Source organism: Rhynchophorus ferrugineus, unplaced genomic scaffold (genome assembly GCF_030347505.1).
Source record: "Rhynchophorus ferrugineus isolate W39M unplaced genomic scaffold, kcgeb_rfMv2 rfM1, whole genome shotgun sequence".
In the NCBI taxonomy this organism is placed as follows: Eukaryota; Metazoa; Arthropoda; class Insecta; order Coleoptera; family Curculionidae; genus Rhynchophorus; species Rhynchophorus ferrugineus.
In genome coordinates this window covers 11,688,871-11,714,723 of record NW_027472580.1, presented here as the reverse complement: position 1 = coordinate 11,714,723, position 25,853 = coordinate 11,688,871, and the positions used below count along the sequence as shown (strand labels likewise).

The 25,853-nt window shown below is 31.0% G+C and overlaps 1 protein-coding gene across 1 annotated transcript in view; it reads right to left on the bottom strand.

Annotated features, from left to right (window-relative positions):
• The window catches only part of LOC143204185 (sialin), a 63,621-nt gene extending 39,397 nt beyond the window's left edge, over window positions 1-24,224 (bottom strand). Inside the window, exons 1-2 of the mRNA XM_076416673.1 lie at window positions 24,056-24,224; window positions 2,327-2,445 (exon numbers count right to left, since the gene is read on the bottom strand). Of these exons, the coding sequence (XP_076272788.1) occupies window positions 2,327-2,363 (37 nt within the window). The 5' untranslated portion in view covers window positions 2,364-2,445; window positions 24,056-24,224. The remainder of the gene's footprint in view (window positions 1-2,326; window positions 2,446-24,055) is intronic.
• Between the last annotated feature and the right edge of the window lie 1,629 nt (window positions 24,225-25,853).

Here is a 25,853-nt window from a genome sequence, read left to right as displayed (position 1 = left end):
GTGAAAAGTTGAGAACTAGTGGAAACGATAACAGACGATCAAATTTGAGAAGCACTCCTGAAAAAGGGATTCCATCCATCCCTGGTAAAGAGATGGCGGACAAAAGGAGGTATCGCCGTCCCACTCACGCAGATCATAGTGTCCAGAGACGAGTAGCTTTTTTTTGTTCTGGCCTAAAACCAGGCGGTGGAATGCATGACGCATACCTGGTCGCGGATACTTGCCCTGGAGTGAAAAGTTGGTCCGGGTTATGTGGGACTGCTTCTGGGCTTACCAATACAGTAAATCAAAACCGCCTCACAGTTGACCCCTATGGATCGCTACTGCCACTGCATTAAATTTGGGGATATGCCACCCGCTGATCGGGCAGCCGTTATTGGGCACGAGAACCCGGCGATTCTATTGATTCGCGAACTTGAGTTAACACACAACTGGATACTATCGTATGGGGGCAAAAGTTATGACTGCAGCGACGGATGAGGTCGTTTCAGCCTGGAAAAGGGGGGGAGATTAGCGGTGACGCGGTGCTAAGATCCTAACATGTCGACCAGCTCGCGAACAAGCGCGTTTTCATAAGAACTTGAGTTGAGTTGTTTGTGGAATGATTGAGATATGAAGTGCTTGATTTCTGGAGTTTCAGTTTCCCTATGAATTTGATTATTTCTGACAAACCATGGAACGTTTAAGATTCACCTGAAGGGCTTATTTTGGAAAATTTGAAGCCGTTTGACCTGGTTGGGTATAACAAACTTGAAGTAGACATTAGATCCGTAGAGGAGTATGGACCGAATTAACATCTTGTAAAATAAACATTTGATGGAGATGTTAAGTCTGCTAGAAGGGAGATCAGAGAAGAGAGCAGATTTGCTATCCACGAACCTTTCTGGATTTGGGAATGTCAACCGAACCGTCGGTCGAAGTGGAGACCTAGATACGTGACGTTATCTAGCCATGGAAATATTGCGGTGTCGATCTTAAGTTGCGAGACGAGTACCACATATTCAAAATTGCCCAGATACTAACAGTTGAATCCCAAAGTGACAATAGGCAGTCGACACAATGCTCCAACTGTACGGACAGTCGTCCAAGAACTTCCGAGCCCCACCATTGGTAAATAAAATGCGCTGGTAGCCATGAGTAAAGATACTGTAAAAGAATATAAAAATGCCGGCCAAGTGTTCCAGCTATGGAAAGGGGCACCCTGTCAACTTTATAGGGTGGGAAAAACGACCACCGCCAAAGCATCGCGGACCGAAATCTCAACAAATTCCTGTAATAGTTCCTTAGACATTCGCCTGGAAAAATTAAGGAGAAAAAAGACTAGCCAATCAGCTAGCCTCATCAGCAACGACAAGAGACGACGCGATCGAGGAAATCCGGAGAGATTTTGCTGCTGTAGCTAATAAAATATCCTGTCTCATCGGTTAGTTTGGCCTCAAGCAAAACAATAAATAAAAAAAACCACGACCAATTTCTCATACTCCAGGCCGGTTGCCAGGGCGGCGACGGTGAAACAGATTACCGCGTAGTTTACCCCATGTAGACTGTTCCATCGGAAAACCCCCAGGAATGTTAGCCCTACATTATAGCTATTTTCTTTTGTGAAAAGGTTCCCTTTTTGAAGACCACCTTCCCAATTAGCTAGTTAGCTATCAACATCGGTTTATGACTACCATCACAGATCTGTTTTGTCATTTTTACAAAAATATGGTATCTTTTTGTATTTCGCCTTTCTTACGGCCTCTCTTTTACGACAATTAGTATTCTTCCAAAAATGCGAAACTTTTCACTGTTGTGTACACTGCAGTAAAAACCCGCATAGGGTTCTCGCATCCCAAAACGGTTTCCCGGTCTTCGGGCACCATAAATTAATCTACTTTTATATCATTTAGACTACTACTATTTATATTAAGTGTATTCGTAATTTTAGATTAAGTAGATCAATTTTATTATAATTTGGGAAATACATGCTGATGTATTAATCCCGTACTCGCAAGTACAACAGAACAGAAGTAATAAACTTGGAAATTAAGATTGTACTAAGCATATTTAATGTAAGATGTAATTAATTAAAAAATGCCATATTTTATCAAAGGCCACGTCTAAAAATATAGATGAACAAATAAGTAATATAAGTTTCCATAACACATGTCATAATAATGTCATAACAATCTTTTTTAATAAAAAAAAATTGATTTTATTATAATTCAATATATTTTATTAATATGAGTTTTATTTTAATTCAAACTTTCTTATATTTAGAACTAACATAAAAACATATAAAACAATTTTTCATAGAATATCTTGAAGAAAATAATCCACTTACCTGTCCATTTTTTTTGCGTCTGACGGGCTGAGGCCATTCCAGGGAAAGAGGTCCGCGAACTTGTCTTGTTTACTCCAAGAGCCGTTTATTACTCGACCTCCTCTCGATGCGAAAAAGAACTAAAACGTAAAAAAAATCACATTCTACTGGGATGGGTCTTGACCGGTTATATTTAAAGGTAATTGAGCGCTACTCTAAATGGTAAATGAGGCATTTCTCATCGAAGGCGCTACCATATAACGTATTTTACCTCACTATGGGGCTGCTTTTTATAATCGTTATCACCGTGTAATATTAAACCTTTAAAAACAACTAGTATTCATAAATTATAATTATACTTGACGTATTAATGTATTCCGATAAAATTATTCAATCGTATTGTTGTACATTTCAACTTCATTGATTGTTATTTTGACTCTATCGAAAATACACATACAGAATTGTTTTTTAATTTATTGATGATATTCTAGTATGTTAAATTCGATTGAGAAGCGTTAAATTGCTAAATTATGTCTTAAATTTTTAATATACAAGTCAAACTATGGTTTAAGAAATATTGTTTCTGTTTCTCTGTTAGCTTTTGAGTTTGAAGGCTATTTCATTTGATTAAAGCTATATTATGACCGTCAAATGCGTTATTAAACACAAAGAACAAATTAAATTTTTTATATTCGTAAATTAATTTAGTGTATATGTCACAAAATTATATTATTAATTTCTTATTGTTTGGGTTGGGCACCGACTTCAAAGTGATCAGTTGGTAGTTGTTAAAATAATATTGTAAACATAATATAGATAAATAGGTTTAGTTAGTTATTAAGCTAAATTGTGTATATATAATAGAATATAAAATATGTGTATATGTGTAGTAGAAAGGTTAAATAAGGTTTTTTATTCATTTTTATTTAGTTAGTACAACGATTATAATGTACATATTTTATTTTTAAACATTTTTTTTGTGTGAAAAATCTAAGTTTCATTATTTTTTACCTTTTAGTGAGTTCAATATTTATTTTTTGAAGTCGGTTAATTTTTTTTATTAAAAATATTACATTATTCTCCTTTTAGTGTTATATATATACTCAATGATAATATTACAATGGGTACGCCAAGTAAAGGTGCAGCCCGTATGAGGAAAAATAGGAATAAAGAGCCAAACATTTAAAATAAGGAACGCTTCAGGCCCCAGGGTCCGCTACCTAGCCTAAGTTGTTGTTACAAAAAGTTGTTGTACCTGCCGCCGGGAACCGAACCCGCGACCTCCGCGTGTGAACTGAACGCTCTAACCGTTACACCGTCATTCGTGCACGATATTTCTACGGCTTCCCATATGATATACTTAGTGCTTAAAAAGCAAACAATGGATATTACACTGAACGACTTCCGATTTTCCGTCACATCAGTTCAGCATTATACACAAATATCTGATAATTTTAGATAAAAAATATGTGAAAACTTTGTACGTGCCTTTGAAATTTAAACGTTTCCCTCGATTTCCCCACCTTGCCCTCAACAGATCCTGTCTTGGTTCCAATGGGACCACCTCGGAAGTGCACTCTTTCGAATAAAAATATAATTTTGAAAATCGGACCATAAATGATGGAAAAATCAGTGAACATACATTAAAAAAATACAGTCGAACATAGAAAATCCTCGTTTTTTGAAGTCGGTTAATAAAAGAAGCTAAAGCTCTATCACAAGAAAGTGTATTAAGGCTAATTCTTTACGTACATTATACATGTGGTAACACAATTGGAAAATATCACGATGGCTATACATTTGATATGAAGATGTTGCGATTCTTACTGTCGAAATCTATAGCCAAGAAGTAACCCAAAAATCCAAACTGGATCCAAACCTGGTAAATAAAAATTAAAAAAAGTAAATCTGTGCATTTGCAGTTAACCTATTATCAGACAGCACATGCACCAATAACAATAAATAATCTTATTATTCCATATAGTAACAACGTTACGTATCTGGAGGACTTTGATGCAAAATTTTGCTGGAAAAAGAAATGGAAGGAACTAGAGTTGAAATATAAGCAAATGTTTAACCAATACATTGGGAGGAAATCACAATTATCAGTGCATAATAAATTACTATTACAATTAAATTATGGAGATGTTACACGAAAAGCAATTTAATATAATACAAGTTTTTCAAAACAAAATCCTAAGAAGCATGACTGATTACCTACTCCGAAATCTTCAGATGCTGAACCTTTAATCACTTTTGAATTTTTTTGATTGAATGAATAGAAATGAACCTATGAAAACCCAGCCCATACACTCAAAAAATTTTCAGACTGTTTTAACAATTATTGAATTAAGGGTTTCCAGATTTTGATCTTCAAACGTCGATAACAATACTCACACGCTTTCTCATAAAAGAAGATGTACGTTCATTATCTAAGGAAACTTGAATGTTTTCACTCATTTGATGATGATTCTTCTAATGCAAACAAAATGTTTTCTATGCTTCATCAAAATGATTCTATTCAACATTAGTTGAAAGTGTTGTTTCTTATTTTTATTTGCAAAAAATTGTAACTGCATTACGTACAATGATGATAGTATTAGTGAATATGTAGAGATGGGTTCCAGACGTTCAAATCAGACGGTTTACGAGTGGAAATCAAAGAGCGCCCTGGAACAGGAAAGACATTTTAAGACGCAGAATTGCAGGAGCAGCTGGACGAAAACTGTTGAAACCTGCCAACTAATTAGATATTACTTTCATCATTTCTTATAGATTAAAAAGTCTTGGGAAGGGGTTTAACAAGAAGAACATTGACTCTCATATAAATTAAAGCCTGAAAGTCTATTTTTACATATCAGCACTAACAGCAGAAAACAAACCTAAATAAGAAATAAGAAATAACCACTATATCTATGCTAGAAGAAAGCCATGATAAAATAATCTTGTTACATAACAATGTTCATCTGTATATGACTCAAGGAGTTAAAAATTCTCTTTAAACTCTAAAATGTACCCCACACGTATTCTCTAATTATTCTACTTTCGGGTTAACATCTATTCCTATCAATAGCATCCTCATGGTTGAAAAGCTGTGCCGATTCTTGGATCATCTCCAAAAAAGAGGAATTTTATCGACACAACAACGAGCAATGTTTCATTCCGTCAGTTACATTAATAATTTTGAGTAATGGGTGACATATTTTTCACAATAAATTTTAAAAATCTATTACTAAATCTAATATAATAAAATTATTCCTTAAATATAACAATTCAGTAAAGTAAAATATATTTCATGGCACCGCGCAAAGTCAACATATTCCAGAATTGGCCTAACTTATCCGGATAGCGATGTTTACCAATAACAATTCTATTCAAGCGCAAAAACAGGTAAAACGTTTAACGAGAAGAAAGTTATTTGATACAACGGACTGTTCCCACGTTCGTTAGATACCACAAATAGATTTTAATAAATCTTTTAAGGAAACGAATGGAAAATATTAATATAAAAGAATTAAGAATATCTGATTCGTCCTAATTTATTTTTATATCTTACGAATTAATTGTAGTTTTGTTCGAGTATTAGGTACTTGCATGTATCCTGATCCATTTTGCACTTTTAAAAGACACTTAGAAAATTGTTAGGCAAAAATATTTTAGATCATTTTCCCTTTCGTTATTATCTTTCAGGTAATATAGCGATATAGTGTTGAAAGAACGATGGTGGTTTGATTTGGTTTTGCTAACTATACAATTGTCGTCCTAGTTCGGCACTTCAATATTTCAAGATTTCAACAAGTGGTAGTTAGAGATCTCTAGAAGAGGGTCTGGTGAGTACACTCGATGTTTCTGGGAAGAACTTCCCATTCAACTTGCAACAACTATCCATAACAACTCTTGTAACGTGTAGACGAGACTACACGCAAGGAAGTCCCACCATGTCTAGCAGGAAATAACTTTACGTCTGTTACTCGCTGTTGCTAATCTTTTTCCAATTAGTTATGCACTATACTCTGCTGACTCCAGCGGAAGGACAGCAAGGCTTTATGGCTAAGAATAATCCGCTTCGGTGTCGAAGGGGATGGTTCTATTGGAGAAAGTCATGAATTCTTGCGCTTGGAATTGTTGTACATCCATTTTTCTTCGCCAGTTATAACATGCCCCAGAAACAGTCTTCTTTTTTCTTCTTTTTCTGACAATAAATTCAAGACATTGTTGAGTAAACTCTACTGGAATGTCTAGAAATAATAGGATTCATCAAGTGCTAAACTATCGTCTTGAAATCATCAAATTTCGAATTTTTTTGGCCCTCCAGGCCTTTCTTTGTCAAAATCACCACTGTTAAATCATCCAAATCAAAAGCGTCAATTAGAATATCGTCGAGCAGCATCACTAGAATTGTCTAAAGGTAGCTGATGTTAGAAGCAGATTTATTAAAATTCAGTCATGTTCTCATTAATGTTAAATAGAAAACTGTTATTTTATGTAAAGTAATGTCAAAACGCATCTAGTACTACCTAAATAAACTACAATGAGGGAACAAAACCAGCGTCAAAATTATTTACAGAAAGGTTTATTTCGTGGAATTGGTAGAGGCTGTCTAAAACAAAATATTGGATAAAATCAAATGGAGCGTACGAGTCATAGGCACAGCAAAATGGAGGTTGCAGGTCAACCCACAGAAAACCCAGGCCATCTTCTTCCACAAGAAGCATTTTGCACCGAGCATTTCGCGTCTTAAAATCGAGAACGCCGAAATCCCATGGTCAGAAGAAGCCACCTATCTCGGTCTTGTCTTCGATCGCAAGTTTAGGTGGAATTCCCACATTCAATGGTCCCTCCATAAAGGTTAAGGTATTGTTAATTTACTGTTCCCGCTTATCAACCGGGCCAGCAGGCTTCCTCTCTCAATAACATCTCTCCTGTACAAGATTCTAGTTCGATCAGTCGTTCAATACGGCTCCAGTGTCTATCTAAAATACGTCTCACCTAGCCAGATTGAATGTCTTCAAGTCTTTCAAAACAAAATTCTCAGGAGAACAATCAATGCCCCCTGGTTCGTCAGGAACAATAAAATTCATAGAGAAACAGACGTCCCCCAAGTTCACGATTGTATAGCTCTACTCGAGATATTTCTTCACCCTTCGTCTCTTGGACAATAGATGTATTACCAAGGTGACCGATATTTTAGGCCAATAACTCATTCGGCTCTTCGTGGCCTTATTCTATCATAGCCGACACTTCCCCGTCGTACTCTAACTCCAAACTGTCTCGACCTTCTCCGGCGAGCGATTAACTCATGTACCGCAAGCTGCGTGGTGTGATAACGACGCCACGTCATTGCCTGAGCCTTGTGCTTCTTAACAGTGTTACCGGTTACGGGCACCCTCCTTACTAACAGTAAGAAGTATCAGTTAGGGTCATTGGATCAGCTGATAGGGTGGGGTTTAGTGGGTAGCCCAGAGGCAGTCTTCACATAACCACTCCAACTCGCTTATTCCTGCGGGTCTTCCCGACTAAGTTACGGATACCTCATACAGAACTTCCTGGTTCAAGGCCATTAAAAATGTATTATAACTTCTTGAAACTAATTAAAACTATTACTGAAGCTATATATATATAGAAGAAAAAGATTAAAATGGATAAATAAAGACAACAAACTTAATTTTTTTATTATTTGAAGGCAACTACGGAGAAAAATATATTTATACATACATATTTTCCTTAAAGAGCAAATATCTTCCTAGAGACCTTTTCCTTTTGTTTGTTTATTTAAGAGAACTGTTTCTGTTTTCTGTTTAGAAAAAACTTCAATTAGTTTTCATTATATTTATTGTTAACAATAAGATGTTATTATCTAAAAAATGATAAAGATAGGCTCATAAGAAAATAATAACGCCAGGTAATTATTTTATTTGGCAAATGAAATATATTTTGTGTGTTAAATATTTTGTTGCATGAAGCTATTCGTCTTGCGAGATTTTCACCACAAAAACAGATACAAAATCTGAGGATATTAAAACCGAATTAACAACACATTTTTCGAAGACAAAAAGGCTGACATAAGTGTATTGAACCCAAGAGGTTTATTATGTAGCAAATAATAAAATAAACATTGTTGCTAATGCTATTTTTATCCTATTATCGTTTATTAGTTGCTTTATTGCATTACTATTGCGTAAAAAATACGTCAGTATATCTCATTCCAGTATTCCAAGAAAGACGAAGAATCGGTGGCGCCATTGGATGCAAAAAACATGGCAAAAACAAGGAAAAGAAAACGTATTGGTCAGTCAAACAGTTCCAGATTCCAGAAATGGAATGAATTAAAAGCAAGTACACTGGATGTCACATGAACTGAAACCAATAGATGGTGAAAGACAATTTATTTTTCGTTTTCAAAATATTGCTTTGTTTCAGCGCAAGGCAATAAACTCGGCAATGCTCAATACAATATGTTTTGTACGAGTATCCTTTATTCTTAGATGTTAAAATAATTACCGACAACAATTCTGAGTGGTTTCTTCGTCCAATTTAATTTCTTCGAAAACTATTTGGAAAATAGTAAATGAGAAATAACGCTCTATAGATCAAACGTTCAGAATACCACTTATTTCGATCCGGGATATGTATTTGTCACAAACTGACTAAAAAATAGAAAATATATTATATATACTATATTTTCAATTAAAAAACAATAAGGACACCTTTTTCATATTTCCAATATATAAATTAAACAAAAAATTATTCTAAAAAATCTTAACTACAAAGTTAACATATGTAATTTAATTTGTTAAATAATTAAAACTTAAAACCAAGTTATTATTACATTAAATACGACGCGGTACTTGAGTGTAATCAACCGTGGATCCATTTTGCAATATAAAGTAGATAAGATTAACCTGGGATTTATAGATATCCTAATGCTATATTTATTTTGGTATTGTTCCTATGAAAAATTATTTGATGTAAAGCTAACTCTAGGAAAGGAACATGAATTCATCAAGTTAAGTTAAAATTTATCTAAACCGATTACAGTAGTTGCAATTTAGTTTAAATTTTTACGGATCAATTTTGTCAGCAAGAATAACAATTTTGTGCGTACCAGATGGAGGTCATGATGGGCTGATGGATGATGGTTCTATACACTAAGACCAGCATCACTAAACATTAAATAACTCAATAATACTAAATGAAAAACTGTTATTTTATGTAGAGAAATGTCAAAACCATCGAATCTAACAGTTGGTTTAGGATATTTAACAATTGTTTACATTAATACTTCGCAATTTCACTCATAGATACCGCTAAAGAAAATGCACGCAAGCTATCGGCCTTCTCAAATTGAAGCATATTTATTTTTTAATAGTGCATCATATTATTTTAATTTCTCTATTAAATTTCAGAGACCTAAAAATTCTAAAAAGAGAGAATTCTAAAAAGAACAACCGAGAAAAATATTAAATTGTGAAACATGAGAAAGGAAAATATATGAAGTACAAAATATTTTATATTAATCAATTAGTGTTACTCAAAGCCTGGTTGAGCTTGAAATTTTAAAATTTAATATTAGTTTTTGTTTAATATTGTATCTTTGTAGACGTACAAATCTAACCTCATTTCTTAACTGTCAAAAAGGAAATTAAAAATAACTGTATAATAAATATAGTAGTAATGTCAGAATAATCAAGGTGCCTTAATATGATACAGTAGTCAAAAATCAAAAACTTTTAGAAAATAAGCGTTAAAATGTTTTTAAAAATGACAGTGACAGTTTGCAGGAATGTACAAAATTATGATCTACGTTTAATTTTCTGAATTGGATATAACTATTGTGTGAAACAATTCAATTTGTACCGTTGAAAGTAAATTGTTTAGCTAAATACTCAACACAAAACATATAACTATAGAATGAAATCTTCGAATGGACACACGTAAAACAATGTTTTACGCGTCCGGATCACTAGAGGGCCGGGAATAAAAAAATACAGATTTCTTTCAAATGCAAAATCATAATAAGAGTGTTATTTTCCAGGATGTGAAGGTTCAAATAAAATTAATTATTTTTCAAAGGATTCTGCTCTGTCACAGAAACGGCTTTTAAACTTCAGGAAATGCTCTCTACACTGCTCTCCTATGTGAAGTTATTGAACAGGAAGGATTATTCCTTGCATTTCAGACCGACCAGATGATTATGGACCCAAATGGGGAATATCATGAAATACATAATATGTATATATTAACCTATAGAAAAGGAACATTTAAATCACTAAATTTAAATATTATAATCGGCAGTTCTTGAGATGTCTGAAAACTGAAAATTATAACACATGTTATTCTTTAGATGCTTTTGAAACAGGCAAAATCTGCGCCTTCAATTTTAATGCTGATAAAAATCAGATAGTATAATACCAAAAAGACTAAGAACTAAGTGTATATGTGGTAATCTTGTAAACAAGAATTGTTATATATTTTTTTATGATTCTGATATTGTCTTAGATTGCCTAGATATTACTTAAGAGTACCTGAAACCTATTTTAATTCGTTTTTGTGCAAAGCTATCTCTAGATTTAGTTATTTATGGGCAAAAGAATGTACAAAATCAAATTTAACGAATTCTAATTCAGATATTGTCAGCAAATGGTGATTTTTTAAAATGATTAATTATGTACAACATTCTAAGCAAATGCAAAGTAACAATAAAAACAATATTTAGCTGTTGCTCGTTCAGGTGGATGAAAAAATAAATAGACTCGCAAATAGAAAACATGAAAAATGTTACTTGGCTACATAAAATATGGATAGTGTTCAATTAAGTACGTAGTGTTTTTTGATGTATTTTCAAAACGTTTTATACAAATTTTAACTAATATATAAATAAAATATTTTATTAAAATGTTTATTTTGTAATTTCCCCCTGTAGTAAATAAAGAGCTTGGCGCGCCCTCAAATGGTTTAGATGAAAAAAACTTGGATACAATTTATACAAGAGAGATCACATTCTAAGAACTCTAAATTTTAAGCTAAAAGCCACATTGTCATAAAACGTGTAGTTTGATGGTTAGGATCACTAGATTATGTTTAGAATGAGACTGGAAGGTAGCGTGATCTATATGTCAAACCGCGGATTAATACATAAAAACACCATAGAAAAAATAGAAATTTCACGGTATAGGCGACCTTGGGGAAATGTTTTGTTTAGTTCAATCAACTGTAGCGCTGCGCTAGCAAATTGTGATTGGCTAGTTTAAATTCCTGGTGCCGCCATCGTTTCCCCAAGAATGGTCTCGCTCCTTTCCAAAAATGGGTTGATCAAGTAAATAGTAGTAAGTTACCTGGATAAACCACAATGCAAATATATCAACGTTATGGTGTCTGTTATGGACATTTTAGTGAAAAATTTAGAATTACCCTTCCTTCACAAACAGGTATTAGGGTAAATGCATATCCATCATTGGTTTTATCAGGTACATATAAAATTATCTATCTACTACATGTCTGTTTATATATTGTCTGTTTACAGAAAATCAAAACCTTATGAAGACGTTAGTAGTAATAAAATTCAATTAATCTACCAAGTTGTTCGTATGCTGTCAGTGTGATGTCTCTACATAAAGAAGTCTTACAAGAAGGTAATAATTAATATAACTGGATAATTAGTAGTAATAAATACTACTTTTAATTGTAAAATATCCCTAAAATATTTGCAATACTTTAACTTTTTAGAACAATCAGTGTTCAATCATTTTATAGTAGAGGAATTACATAGTTAAATTTCATTGCCTTGTTAAGAAAATATTTGTTATGGTGCCATCAATAAATTGCTACTTTTAGGGGATTTATTACCCTAAAGAAATCTATTTTGTCTAAATTTACAAATAACTACATTTGTTTAACAAATCTTAACCAAGATTGCTTAAAGAATTTTGTTGAATCTATTAGAGGTCATGGGGGTAGAAACAGCATCCTTCCCCTAGTATGTTCGAGAAATCTTTACAATGGCTCATCACTTCAATTTTTTCACATCATTCTCCCGGAGAAAATTGTGAAGAAGATGAACATGTTAGATAACTTATATTCATTTTTAACGGGAGATCTAGTACCACTTGAGGTTGTTAAATCACCAGTTGAGTCTATATTTTCAGTTCCAGAGAATTTTGCTCTGAGGAAAACAAGAGTCTAATATTGTGTTTTAGTCTTATTTCAGGCTATTTAACAAAACTTCTGAAAAAGAGACAACATGTAATATTTGTCTATATTCTATATTAAGTAGTTCCACAGATTAAATACTCTAAAATCTAAATATCTTTAAAAAACACATAAATTTTTTGTGTTTCAACTGTCCAATCCATAATGATTTTCAAGACCAAATTTTAAGTTATTATGAGATGTGATTGCATTTTTGGTTTAATGAAGTTAATGCAATATCAACAGGGAAGGATTTAAAATTTACCTTCAATATATCAAGATAAGTTAGAACTCTAATAGATCCCATAAAATTGATGGCACTAAACATATATGGGAAGGCGTTATAGAAGAATTATAGATATTTTAATTTTGCCTAGAATAGAGTTCATAATTGTTTTTTTTGCTTTTTGTTTATATATATTTATATTATTTACACTTAAATATATTTGTATAGGATTTTATTTTAATAAATTAATTTTAAAATTTAAATTTGATTTTTATTTAAATACTATTGGCCAATAAATGTGACGTCACAAAATAATCAGGCGAAATGGCAGACCAATCAAAGCAAAGTATTTTCCTTACAGGTTTCTACATAACTATTTTAAACTAACCAATCAAATTCGCGTTGTCAGCGCCGCCAATGATTGGACTAAGCGAAACTTTGCCACACTGCTTACCATTGCAGTTGCACACCCCTGAAAAACACTGGAACTATTGTGAAGAATAATTTATATATTTCGTTACTATATGAAAAAAGCATGTGATAAATATTTTAGTTAAAAATATTGAAAAATAGATAAACAATACTTTCTAGGAATTCTGTATCGCAACAAACCGCAGAAAACCCGCTAAATAAGCGCACGAAAAATATTACCCTTTTCTAATAATTTCATTTCTCCTTAAATAAATAACAAAAACATAATTAGCAGTACAATAAATTTAATTCAAACGTCATTTATAAATTATGTTATAATGATTGTCTCGGTGTCTAGTAATACCGGTTCTTTAGACGTCCTTGGATTTTTCCTTGTTTATTTCACATTACGAATAGAGGTAAAAAAATATACTCGTGATTCATCTTATTGCATAAACCAGATTCTTAAACTGGTTTTTGCTATAAACATGCAAATTAATCAATAATTTTAAACGTATGAAAGGTCATTCGATGTCAACATGGTCCTGCTCAAATAGTTGTCTAAGAACGTTGTTGAGGCTGTTCCCACACATTGAGCTCATTGATTAAAAACAAAATAAAAAACTTAAATAAGGTGATGATTGTAATTTATATTTTCCCATAAATTATGTTTTTATAACGTTTCTATACTACTGTCAAATGGTAATATCAAATAATAATGGTAAAACTATTGAACTAAAATGTAAATGATAAAATATATATATATTATAGGGGCGTGTTAATTGATCCAAAATGATTTCGAAATTGTTCTCGTATTTAGGAATTAACCAGAAATTAATAACGCGCGCGTCATTTAGTTCGCGTCATTGAAATTTGGTAAGGTATTTAATTTTAGAAAATTTAATATTCTTGGAACATTTTTGCACCAATATTCTATTTAAGGTTATTAAATTTTATAATAACCGTGATAAGTTTACATCTTGTTATTAGTAGATCAGAATCTTCTGATCCCACCAAATATATTGCAAAATGTGTGTATAGTCTATTCAAATTTTTTTTTGTACATACGTCACCTGCCGCAATTTGTAAATTGGTTTTAGAATTAGGCAATATTTTCCTTCTCATTTTATTTTACTTAAAAGAGACAGAATGCTGTATGATTAGTTCGAATACATAAACGAATGAGCCTGTCAAAGTCCGGTTGTCAGACGTATGACAAATTCTTCAAAGCATTACTGATAAGAGGTTATAACTCTAACCTATAAACTATTGTGGCTGTATAATTAACTGTAGTTTTTAGATGTACTATAATGTTCTAATAAATTATATTTGATAACATTTTTGTTCAATTATTTTATTTAGATTAGAATTTTGTTGTATGTCCAAACCAAACTGAACTAAAACTCAGAGTTGATGCGGCAACATTGTTTTGTTGAAGTTTTGATGTCAGAAAAGACCACATTAAAATTTTGAGAGAATGACCGGTAGAATGAAACGTGCCAACAATGGCGAAAAATGGTGCGCGACACATTTCAAACCCAGGGTGAGAGCCTAGAACATTGAAGGGAATATCTTCTTCAGCTATAGAAATCATCAATGATTCAAAAATGTATTTTTTTTGTATTCGATAACATTTTAGTAGACCACATAGATATAATTTTAATACAAAAATAAATAATTAATTCGCGTTTCTATTCCGCTAAAAGTTAATAAAAAAACAAAAATTTTTAGAAACCTTTAGAAAGATCAAAAAGTGTTTAAAAAATCCACTAAATGATGATTTCTTTGGATTTACCGCATCCACCATACAGTCCAAGCACGGATTCATGCGATTAATATTTATCTTTGTATTAATATAAAACATTGGTCTAGAACAGGGATTCTCAGTTTATCTTAATTGCGGCATACTAATGCTGTAATATACTATGTAGAATATCTTGTGATAATAATTTAGCAGCATACTTCAATAACACAAGTTAGGGATGCAGAAAAAATATCGATACATCGATAGTTTTTGAAAAAATATCGATAATTTTGGCCGATATATCGATATTTTTTTTAAATAAATTACACTAATACTAATATACTATAATATTATACTAATATTTCACCATTTTTATTTTTCCTTAAAAATATCGATGTATTTTTTATACTTGTTGCAAAAAATATATGTATATTTTTTTCCTCTGATATATCGATATATTTTTTAAAAATATCGCTTTAGATAACCGAAAAAAACACCCCTGGGGCACTGGAGGGCTGAAACCAAATCAATATATTCAATAAATTCATTATTTTACTATTTTTGACCAGATGAGCAGAGGTTGAACTGAACTTTCATACTGCTTAATATTTGTTTCACGTTCAGTATCCAACAGTAATCGCTGATAATATCCTGGTCTCCTTGCTCATCGCTGATGCCACCCAAGTTTTGTAGGGAAAAATTAATATGTGAATCTAGAAAATTTATTTTGAGATGCATTCAAACTCCAATCTTGTAATTCAATTTTGGGGTAAATTAGATGGCTCGGTGAATGGAGGTAAAACGAAATGAAACAGTGGTGTTTACATTATGTGACCATTATTTATTGGCAATATAAAAAATGTAGAAAATATAAAATAGATAAAACGGATGGCAGCGGTGTTACTTGGAGACGAGGCACGTCTAAACCAAGCCATGGTCGGTTACTAAATGATCGGAAATACCCTTCAATAACATCCCAGATAAACGTCTCGGGGTTGCCAGCTATTCGTTATCGTGTTCTACTTGGTGCTGCTGGCACCCCGCCCGTGTTCAACATCTGGGATACAGTTATTCCACGATGTAAAATTCGACATGCCTCAAGATCACTACAATACTCCCCTGTCAGTATTTTACATACAAATATTTGAAACAACAAAAAAAATATGATGCATGAAAAGAGTTTTAAACATTTGGATATGCTAAATCAAAACAGTTTTGGTTGGTACGGTTGCGATCTAGTACGGCTGTTGATATATTTCGCTCCTACAGATACAGTTGCTTTATAAGAAACCCTACATAATCTTGTGATTTGTGATTACCTAGAGAGCTGTGATCATATAACATCCACAAACGTAACAAAAACAATTTAAATCGAGTTTGGAACGTTGTCTCTGCATTTTCACGCGTTCTAAAGTACAAAAACAAAAAATGTTCCAAATTATGTTTAATGAACCAATTTGAAGAAGAACTAGAACCAATCTTGACACGAGGATTAAAGATCTGAGTTCAGGGCATCAAATAAAGTTAAGAATCGTTCTCATCTGCTCGGGTCCAAAAGTTGACCTGAATTTGTAAACTTGTGTACTTATTATGAATAAACATATGACACTTCATACTTAGATTTAGGTGCAAAAAAAAACATTTAAAATATAAATAAAACGGAAAAAATATTTTTACTTATAAAATACTTTTTAATATAAATATTATAACTAATTAATAACCCTGTCTAGAAAACATTAATCTCTTTGAATTCATGTTGAAAGATTTTGAAGATGAGCTTTTAATAGAATTTTGTTTATGATTTATTACTCATTGAAGATAAACATTGCCGGCTTGGTTGGCGCAGTGGTAAAGGCGACAGGATGGTCCACAAACAGGTTGCTATAATCGCGGATTCAACTCCTGCTGGGGACTGCTCGTAACTTCATGTTTGTGACTGTTTAATTGTTAAAATTGTGATTGCCAAGTCACGCCGGTAACCAGGCTGGGTAAGACCGGATGTATTCTGGGATGATTTCTAAGTTGGTCACTCGCCAGTCGGTAGGCTTAATGCCGAGGACCGTAGTTCGGAGCCCACGTTAAACAATAGGTCAAGTCCAGATAAATCCTGGTTGGTAAAAAGGAGACTTTAAAATATATTTAAAAAATAAATAAACATTAAAATGTGAATATTTTAATTCGAATCCTTAATCTAATCTTTAGAAAATAAATCCATACGGTCCTGTCCCAACAACTGCAAAACGGCTTAAAGGTGCGTGGCATGGTGTCCGTTACACAAATATTTGCGGTTTATATCTCCGTTCAAGTAGTCGTAAAAATAGTGATGTGCCTCGTAGGCTCCCGACGTCTCCAGTAGTGTCACTATCGTAAAGCCCAATCCCAGGTTGATGACCTGTCCAACATCTAATTTCCATTTCTATGCGAAGACTGTGTCAATTCACGATGACATTGACAGGACGACCTCCAAAGCGAAGCCCCGCGTAAGAAACGTTAAGCATGCGTTTTGGGTTTTAGAACGACGGACCATTTCCCTATCAGAAGTGTGCCAATGAACGGAAAATGTGAAAGTTGAGAATGGTACAAGATCGGGACTGTAGGTTGGGCGTGATAAAATTAAACAAAGGTACTTTTGCAGTGAATTTAAAAATGTTACAAAAGGACTGGATGTTTTTGCGACTAAGATTTTGTTTACTATTAGTTTTTAATCATGTTATTCCCTTTTTTGACAGCGCAAGAATATATAAGTTTAGGTTTGTTAATAATATTACATTTATAAAGGTTGACATTTAATATTATTGCTTTTTTTAAATCGTGACGTGAATCATCTGTTCAAATGCATCAAGCATAATATATAACATATCTATTGATGATTTCCTTCAGTTTTTCATTCCCAAAAACCTTAACATTCTTCATCAATTTTATCTTAATTCACACTTCAATTGAGTATGTTTCAAGTTTTAGTAACAGTTTAAAGTAAAGAGTAAGCCACCATCTATATGCACACCATTTATTGTCAAGACCAACTCCTCGTATTTGTGCTTAAGAATTATAATACCTAATTGAAAAATATCATATATCTTGATTACCCAAAAATTACTATCATATTATATCATTATTTTTCTAAACTATTATAAAAATATATTATGTTAATAACAGTGTCAAAAGAAGTTAGGTTAAGTTCACTACATAGTTCACTACTATGCACAACTGTTAAAAAATGAATATTAGATGTAAATAATTCTTAAGAAAATCGATGGAACCAAAGTAAAAACACCTGAAATATTATAAAGTGTTTATATATATATATTTATAAAATTAGCTTTTATTAATATTTAAAAGATATATCAAAGTTGAAATTAGGCAAATTGTATGTCTTATTTTAGTTACCATACACTCATTAATACGTTGCTAATATAATGATATTATATTTGTTATAGGTTATTCTGAGGTTAGTTTTACTAAATTAATTTTAAATTGCAAAAGAAAGTCAATCAATCATTATAGTTTTGTATTTGTGCAATCCATCTTAATAATTTAACTAAGCACGACCTATGATATTTATGCATTTTCGGTTGTTGTTATTTTGTGTTTCGGTCTTAAAATAAATTTCGTTAACTGATAGTTATTGGCAGAAAAGTAATTTCGTTAATTGATAGTTATTGGCAGAAATGCTATTATGTATACCATTTATTACTTACATTATTATATATAACAAATTAATATTAAATAATAATTTTTAATAACTCAATTTTTTGCTATGTTTATTATTTATACTCTTCCATCGAAAACCATCCAAAAACCATTCAAAAATAGGAAAAAGTAAGAAACTACTCACACAGAGCTATACCAGTTCAGTACGTTGCTTGCTCATTTACATTAGATTTTTTGCTAAAAAATGCATATAGCTGTACATAGCTATCCGAAAGATTAGGCATGTTTTAAAATAAATGGAAACCTTTTGCAAAATTTAAACATTTTTCTATTGTTAAATCAGAGGGCACTCTGATTTAATCACAACAATGTATCACAACAAAAAAAATCAACATACTGAATGACAGATCAAACTCACTGACAATTCAGTTCAAGGCTATTAACTTGCTGAAAAAAAAACGACAATATCTTTTACGTGTCTCATTTATATACTACATTTCGATAATAGTAATGTTTGCAAAAGTTTATAAATTTATTTTGATATAACAGAAGAATGTCAATCCATTTTTATTAGCAAAATCAATATGAAAATGTTGTAGCATTAATATTATCAAATATCTGAGCGGCTGTATACATGAATGAGCTACTTTATGAAGCACTACCTTTTTCACCGCTTTGTCGGTACTTTTTTCTCACATTTTAATCACATCAGTAACATCATAGGCGTCTTTCAGAAACCAAAACGGCCTTCAACGAGATCGTTGCCTCCAAAACTGGAAAATCATATAAATAAACTCGTTTCTAATAGGTAAAACAAGTCCCCCCATTATTAGAGCGCGATGAAAATATTAATATTAAAACATATTAAACAAGGTATTAAAAAACAAAATTAAAATAAATTATAAGCTAACATGTTAATAATTATCTGCATTTTTCCTATAAGTTGCCTCATTATTTTCTTATTCGATTTTAGACGTCTTTTTTTATCAACCAGGGTTTATCTGGACTGGGCCTACAGTTTAACGTGGGTTCCGAACCACGGTCCTCGGCATTAAGCCTGTCGACTGGCGAGTGACCAACTTAGAAAATTATCCCAGAAGACATCCGGTCTTACCCAGCCTGGTTACTGGCGTGACTGGAATCATTTCACTCTTGCCTAGGACAATCACAAACATAAATTTACGATCATACCTCTGCAGGATTCAAACCCACGACTATCGCAACAGTAGGTGAACCATCCTGACTCCTTTACCAGTACACCAACCAAGCCGGCCAAGTTTTATATTAATACGTACCATATTTGAAAGATAGAATGTTCTATATAAATCAATAACAATCAAAACATTATCCAAAAAAAGGCGATCTGTTTACTTTTTAAGATCTGTTAATCATGACTATGCTTGGAGATGTTGACAAACGGGATTTTAAGTTGCTTAAATATCGAGTGAAAATTAACAAATATAAAAATTTCAATAAAACTGTTAACGTTGATAAAATATTAACATATAATTAACAATAAGCATCGCTTAATCAATAGTAATTAAAACACCATTATAAAACTAACAAACACATTAGGAATAATATTGACGGTGTTTGAAAATATTACCATAACAACCGCCATAATGCAGCGGTTACCATGGTAATGTCAGTCTGACAGATACACGTTAATTATATGTTTTTATACTCAAAAATACTAAAACATTTTAGGAAACTTAATAGGATTTGCTTAAAATCCATTCTTAGTGAATGTGTACGGATAAGGAGTAATTGTCCCATATGTCCGTATTTTTTAATTCAAGCAAACATACTTTTTATATAAATTTAAGGATATATTTATCAGCGATATTTACATAAACCTGATCAGATTAAAACAATGTTTTTCTATTCGGTTCCTTGACATAGATCAACGCCCGCAAACTGCAAAATATTTTATTTGAACGTTTTAAAACACACGTCAGTTAATCGATATAAGAAAATGATTTTCACGAACTGGACGTAATTGTTTATAAAACGAACGATAATCCCACGCAATTTCGTGTCTGCTCTGTTGTTGCTAATTCGTTTAATGACATTCCGATGAGAAAGAATTAAAACTTCATGTTCGTTAATGAGTTATAAGCACTGTCCTTTATTCTTCCTAAATATCATTTTAATAGCGTGGAATTATAGTTATTTTTGGCCTAAAACTATTTTTAAAAAATCCAATGACCAAAACTCTTTTTTATTCAAATGAAATAATGAGTTATAAGATATATTCATTATTTTCACATTAAATAGCAATATATATATATATATATATATATATATATATATATATATATATATATATATATATATATATATATATATATATATATATATATATATATATATATATATATATATATATATATATATATATATATATATATATATACCTAATAGTAATAGTGTAAAAATAGTAAAATAGTGTAGTAATAGTCTCCAAATCTAGTTACCCATGCCCAACTAATATTTTTTATTTATCTATTTATATATTTATATAATATAATAATCATATAGCATATTATTAAACTATAATGATATATAAAGTAGATTGTCATTAGAAAAAAATTATATAATCATATAATTAGTTATATATAATAGGAAAATAATTATTTATGAAAATTATACATATATTTTTCAATTTTAAATATCTTTTAAATCATAAGAGGAATTATTATTAGAAATACTATATATTAAAATTGTATATAAAGGGATTTTATTACGCACGGTACTTATCTTTTTGGTTTTTAATTTTGAAGGATTCTTTAGTTAAAATGTCTGATGTTTGTAATCAGAAATATAAGTTTCCCAACCACCTAATTGTAATAGTGTAAAAATAGTGTAGTAATAGTCTCCAAATCTAGTTACCTATGCTCAACAAAGAAAACGTCAATAAAAAATAAATCGCAATATTGGACATCTGTAGAAAACACAATCTTCAACCAAGTGTAAACGATTTTATGTCTTTTTTCTAATAAAGTATTTACCCTAGTAAACGTCATTTGTTGAAAACGCTTACTTTGCATCCTTAATTTAAAGAAATCTGTAGATGAGACACAAGTCTTCATAAGTGACTACTATAACCTGAAAATAATTACAAGTACCTTGTTTTTACATGCTATTCATCATTTTTACTAAGAAAATTAATACAGACACTCAATAACTCACGTTTTCATTGCTTAGTGGCAGCTCATATGTTTATAGAAGCAAACAATAACTACAACAATTATCAGTTCGTATATTTTAACAGTAGTTCCTATATTTCACTATAGCATTTTACAGAAATATTTAAATAACATTTATCAAGCAGTTCTTATCAAATGATTAATACGAAATTTAACATTTTTACATTACGTCATGGATGTATCATTTTTTACTATTCAATTGTTGACTTTGATTAAACCATATCGATTAAATAAATATCTCACTGCACAAGTTAGGCGCAAAACAACAATTCCAAGAAATTCAACATGTACAGCTACATTAGCACTGGGCGGCCTTCAAATTAAGTTAAATCCTAGATAGAGATTCACCCGGAGACAACAGAAGGGTTGAGGTTATATTGGAAGACGTATATTTTACGAGACCGTCTTAACAATATAACGTGTGATACGCGAAAACTCTCCTTGGGTCAAGATGTCAATTTTTCCTAAATAAAGATGCGTTTTAATAAGCGACGCGTTCCCAAAAAACAGTTACCATTTTAGAGGCGTGGCTAAAAATTAGTTAAGCCTTCAAATAATTTTTTAATTGTGAGCCGTACATTACAGGTACTTTTATGGAGAGTATATTTTTACGGTCTTATTTTGTGGTCAATTTTGTTACTTTTGTTTTATGCTTGTTTAATATATTTAACAAGAAAGCGATTGACATTTCAGAAATATTTCAAGAATAAGCTAACAACAATTATTAATTTTTTTATCTTGCCTAATGCAGTCTCGTCATTGGCGGTCATTTCTTGGTCATTAAAAATAGCGACGGCTGTTTCTAGCGTGGATAATTAACAGTTTTAATTAATGATAATAGTTGGTAACAAAACGATCCACTCAAGCTTGTAAAATTGGGAATAATTCTTATTTTATTAGGCACCTAATACATTTGGATGTTATCCAATAAATTACACGTTAATAATGACTCTTAAAACGTATTAAAGCATTAAATAGCATTAGAGATTATACACTGCAATTATTTCGATAAAATATGTTAATATTATTTGATATGGAATTAGAATTATTATACTTTATTTTGTAAATTGATTAAACATGAATCAATATATTAATAGTTATATGTGTTGTGTAAATGTTAAATGTGTTATATGTTATATTTTAAATTAGATGTCAATCACTGCATGATTATTATATTTTGTTATAATGCTATAATGTTCCTATATTATTGTATTTTATTAAAAATAATTATATTTTCTAAGTACTTTAGATTAGTGGCTAAGGTGGCTATAAAATAATATGATTGACTGAATCTTGAAAATGTTCAATTCTTTGAGGTTATTTTTAAAAATAGAAAGTCATTATCTTTTTTTTTTTAAATAAACTTAACTTTTTGAACTCGTTATCATAATTCAATATTGTAATTACCAATTTGACAAAGAGCTATGGTAGTTAATCATAAAGGATTTCTCTAAAAATTATTACAAAAGCTTACAAACGTTTTCGTGAACACTCATCTCCATGTGCTTATTATAACCTCCATTCTCTGGATAAATATTTTAAGTAGCTGATGAAAAAAACAAAAATTTAATGACGTCAAGAAAATGTTTCAATAATATTAAAACTTGCCACGGTAAAATATATTTGACATGAGAATGGCAGAAAATTATTAAGAATAATAAGGCACACTTATATTTCTGATTACAAACATCAGACATTTTAACTAAAGAATCCTTCAAAATTAAAAACCAAAAAGGTAAGTACCGTACGTAATAAAATCCCTTTAATATACAATTTTAATATATAGTATTTCTAATAATAATTCCTCTTATGATCTAAAAGATATTTAAAATTGAAAAATATATGTATTATTTTCATAAATAATTATTTTCCTATTATATTATAACTGATTTTTTTCTAATTACAATCTACTTTATATATCATTATAGTTTAATATTATGTTATATGATTATTATATTATATAAATATATAAATAAATAAATAAAAATATTAAGGGTTGGTGTATTTTCATATATACTAAATGTGATAATATATTAAAGAAAATCTTTAGATTTATAAAAAATAAAATGTTATTGTGTTTCCAATTTTAACTAAACCCAAGTGAATTTTTGAGCACAAGGTAATTTTATAATAATATAATGCATGAATATAATTCAGTCGGTAAACATTGCTAATATATTTTAAATAAAAAATTAATATATTTTAATAATATGCACTCTATATTTTTAACTGTAATTAAAATATATTCTAAAAGTTCTAACAGTATTTTTATTGTCAATTTAGAGCCAATAAAAATATTTATTTAAAAGAGAAAAACTCACCTTAAAATTGTAGATGCTATTTAGAAACAAAATAGAAACGTTTTAATTTTCGTGACTATCGAGTCCACCGGCCGATCTTATTTTAACGTAACAGAAAAATGAATGTGACTGAAAAATCCCTCTGCAAACTGCTTACAACAACTATGCTGAGAGACTGAAGTTTTGTTCTGAAACGTGAAATTCAAAAAACCATCACCTGTGGCGATGCGCAAGCGCCGTAGCGTAAAATATTGTCGCTATTTAAACCGAAAACTCCCATTATTCTATGATTTTCTCCGTAATCAAGCTCATTGATAAGCGCCGTTTTCGATGAGGGCGTTTTCCGGTCCGGTTCTGCCTATAGATTCCGATCGCTTTGCGGTCTGGGAATCATTGGTGCGAAAACTCCTTCGGAGTAATTTGGCTCGAGGAAAAAACGGAAAAGAAACGTTTAAAAGCCGGTCCATAGAAGAAACGCTGCTAAAAATAGACGGCGCTGACGCCGAACACGCCCATAACTCCGACCAATCGGGTTCCGTTCAGTGTCTGATCAAGTTTAATTTCCACGGCGTAACCGACTAATTTAGAATCATAAAACGTAAAAACGTTTTTTCTTTTTCTGTTGGGATGCGAGCGAAGCGATCGTGAACGAATTATAAAATCGACGTAAAAGCTGGCGTTCTCATGGCAAACGGGATAGTTAATGCTAATTGTCAAAGTACAATTTTAATATGCACATTTTGAGTGCTCTTTCGCAAAACGCAAGCATTAAAACTTTCACTGAGTTGTTGGTAAAACTCCCCGGCTTTATGTCACTCAATATCATTTGCGCTATTAGTTTTTTAATTAATTTAAAATATAACTATAATATGGAATGCATTAAGTAATATATATAATATATTAACCATAATATATTATAATAACTATAATATAATATATTAACTCATGAATTTATAATATAAAACTGATTTTGTTACCAGCTTGCAATATTGCTCTAATTATATTAACATGAATTAGGATGAAAATAGGATCATGTTTAAAAAAAAAGATTATTATTATTAGTTATCCATTCCCCATTATTAATTCGTATTTTTTAATATATTTTTGCCTTTTTCTAATTCAATAAGGCAATACATTATGAGGGTGGTAACTCCCTATTACACATAAGTGTTATTCCCAGTTTTTTAACACTTCCATTATTATACTATTTATTATCGACGTCAGAGTGTTCATCCGAATTTAATTTTAGTTTTGCATTGTAGTTATCGTGTACATTCATTGTTATTTATTACAAATAATATATTAATATAAAACTTGCCAGATCAAATTCAGTTCATTTTAGAGGCATAAATATAGTTGTATTCATATTTTATAGTTTAATGTAGAGGTAAATAAATAAATAATAATACATGTATATATTTATGACATGATTTAATGCCTTAATGAGATAATTGTACTATTCCGTTTTCCTTTTGAAATTTGATATGTCACAAATGCCAGAAATTGTATACATTTTTGTTTGAGTTCATTCTTACAATTCAGTATTGAAAAGTAATTATCATCAATTAAAATATGTTAGAAGTAGAAATATAAAATATTATTCATAGCAATCATATAACAACAATTTCACAAGACTTACGAAGTCATTCGTTCGAAATGGAATGTTGAAAAAATAGGTCGACAAATTTGTTTCATAAATAGTGACGATTTTGTCATAAAAGAACAAAATTGTTATATAAATTTTAGCAGGATTAAACTAGAAAATTTCAAATACCTGTATTGAAATATACATTAGATGACTAACAATACTGTTGCCATT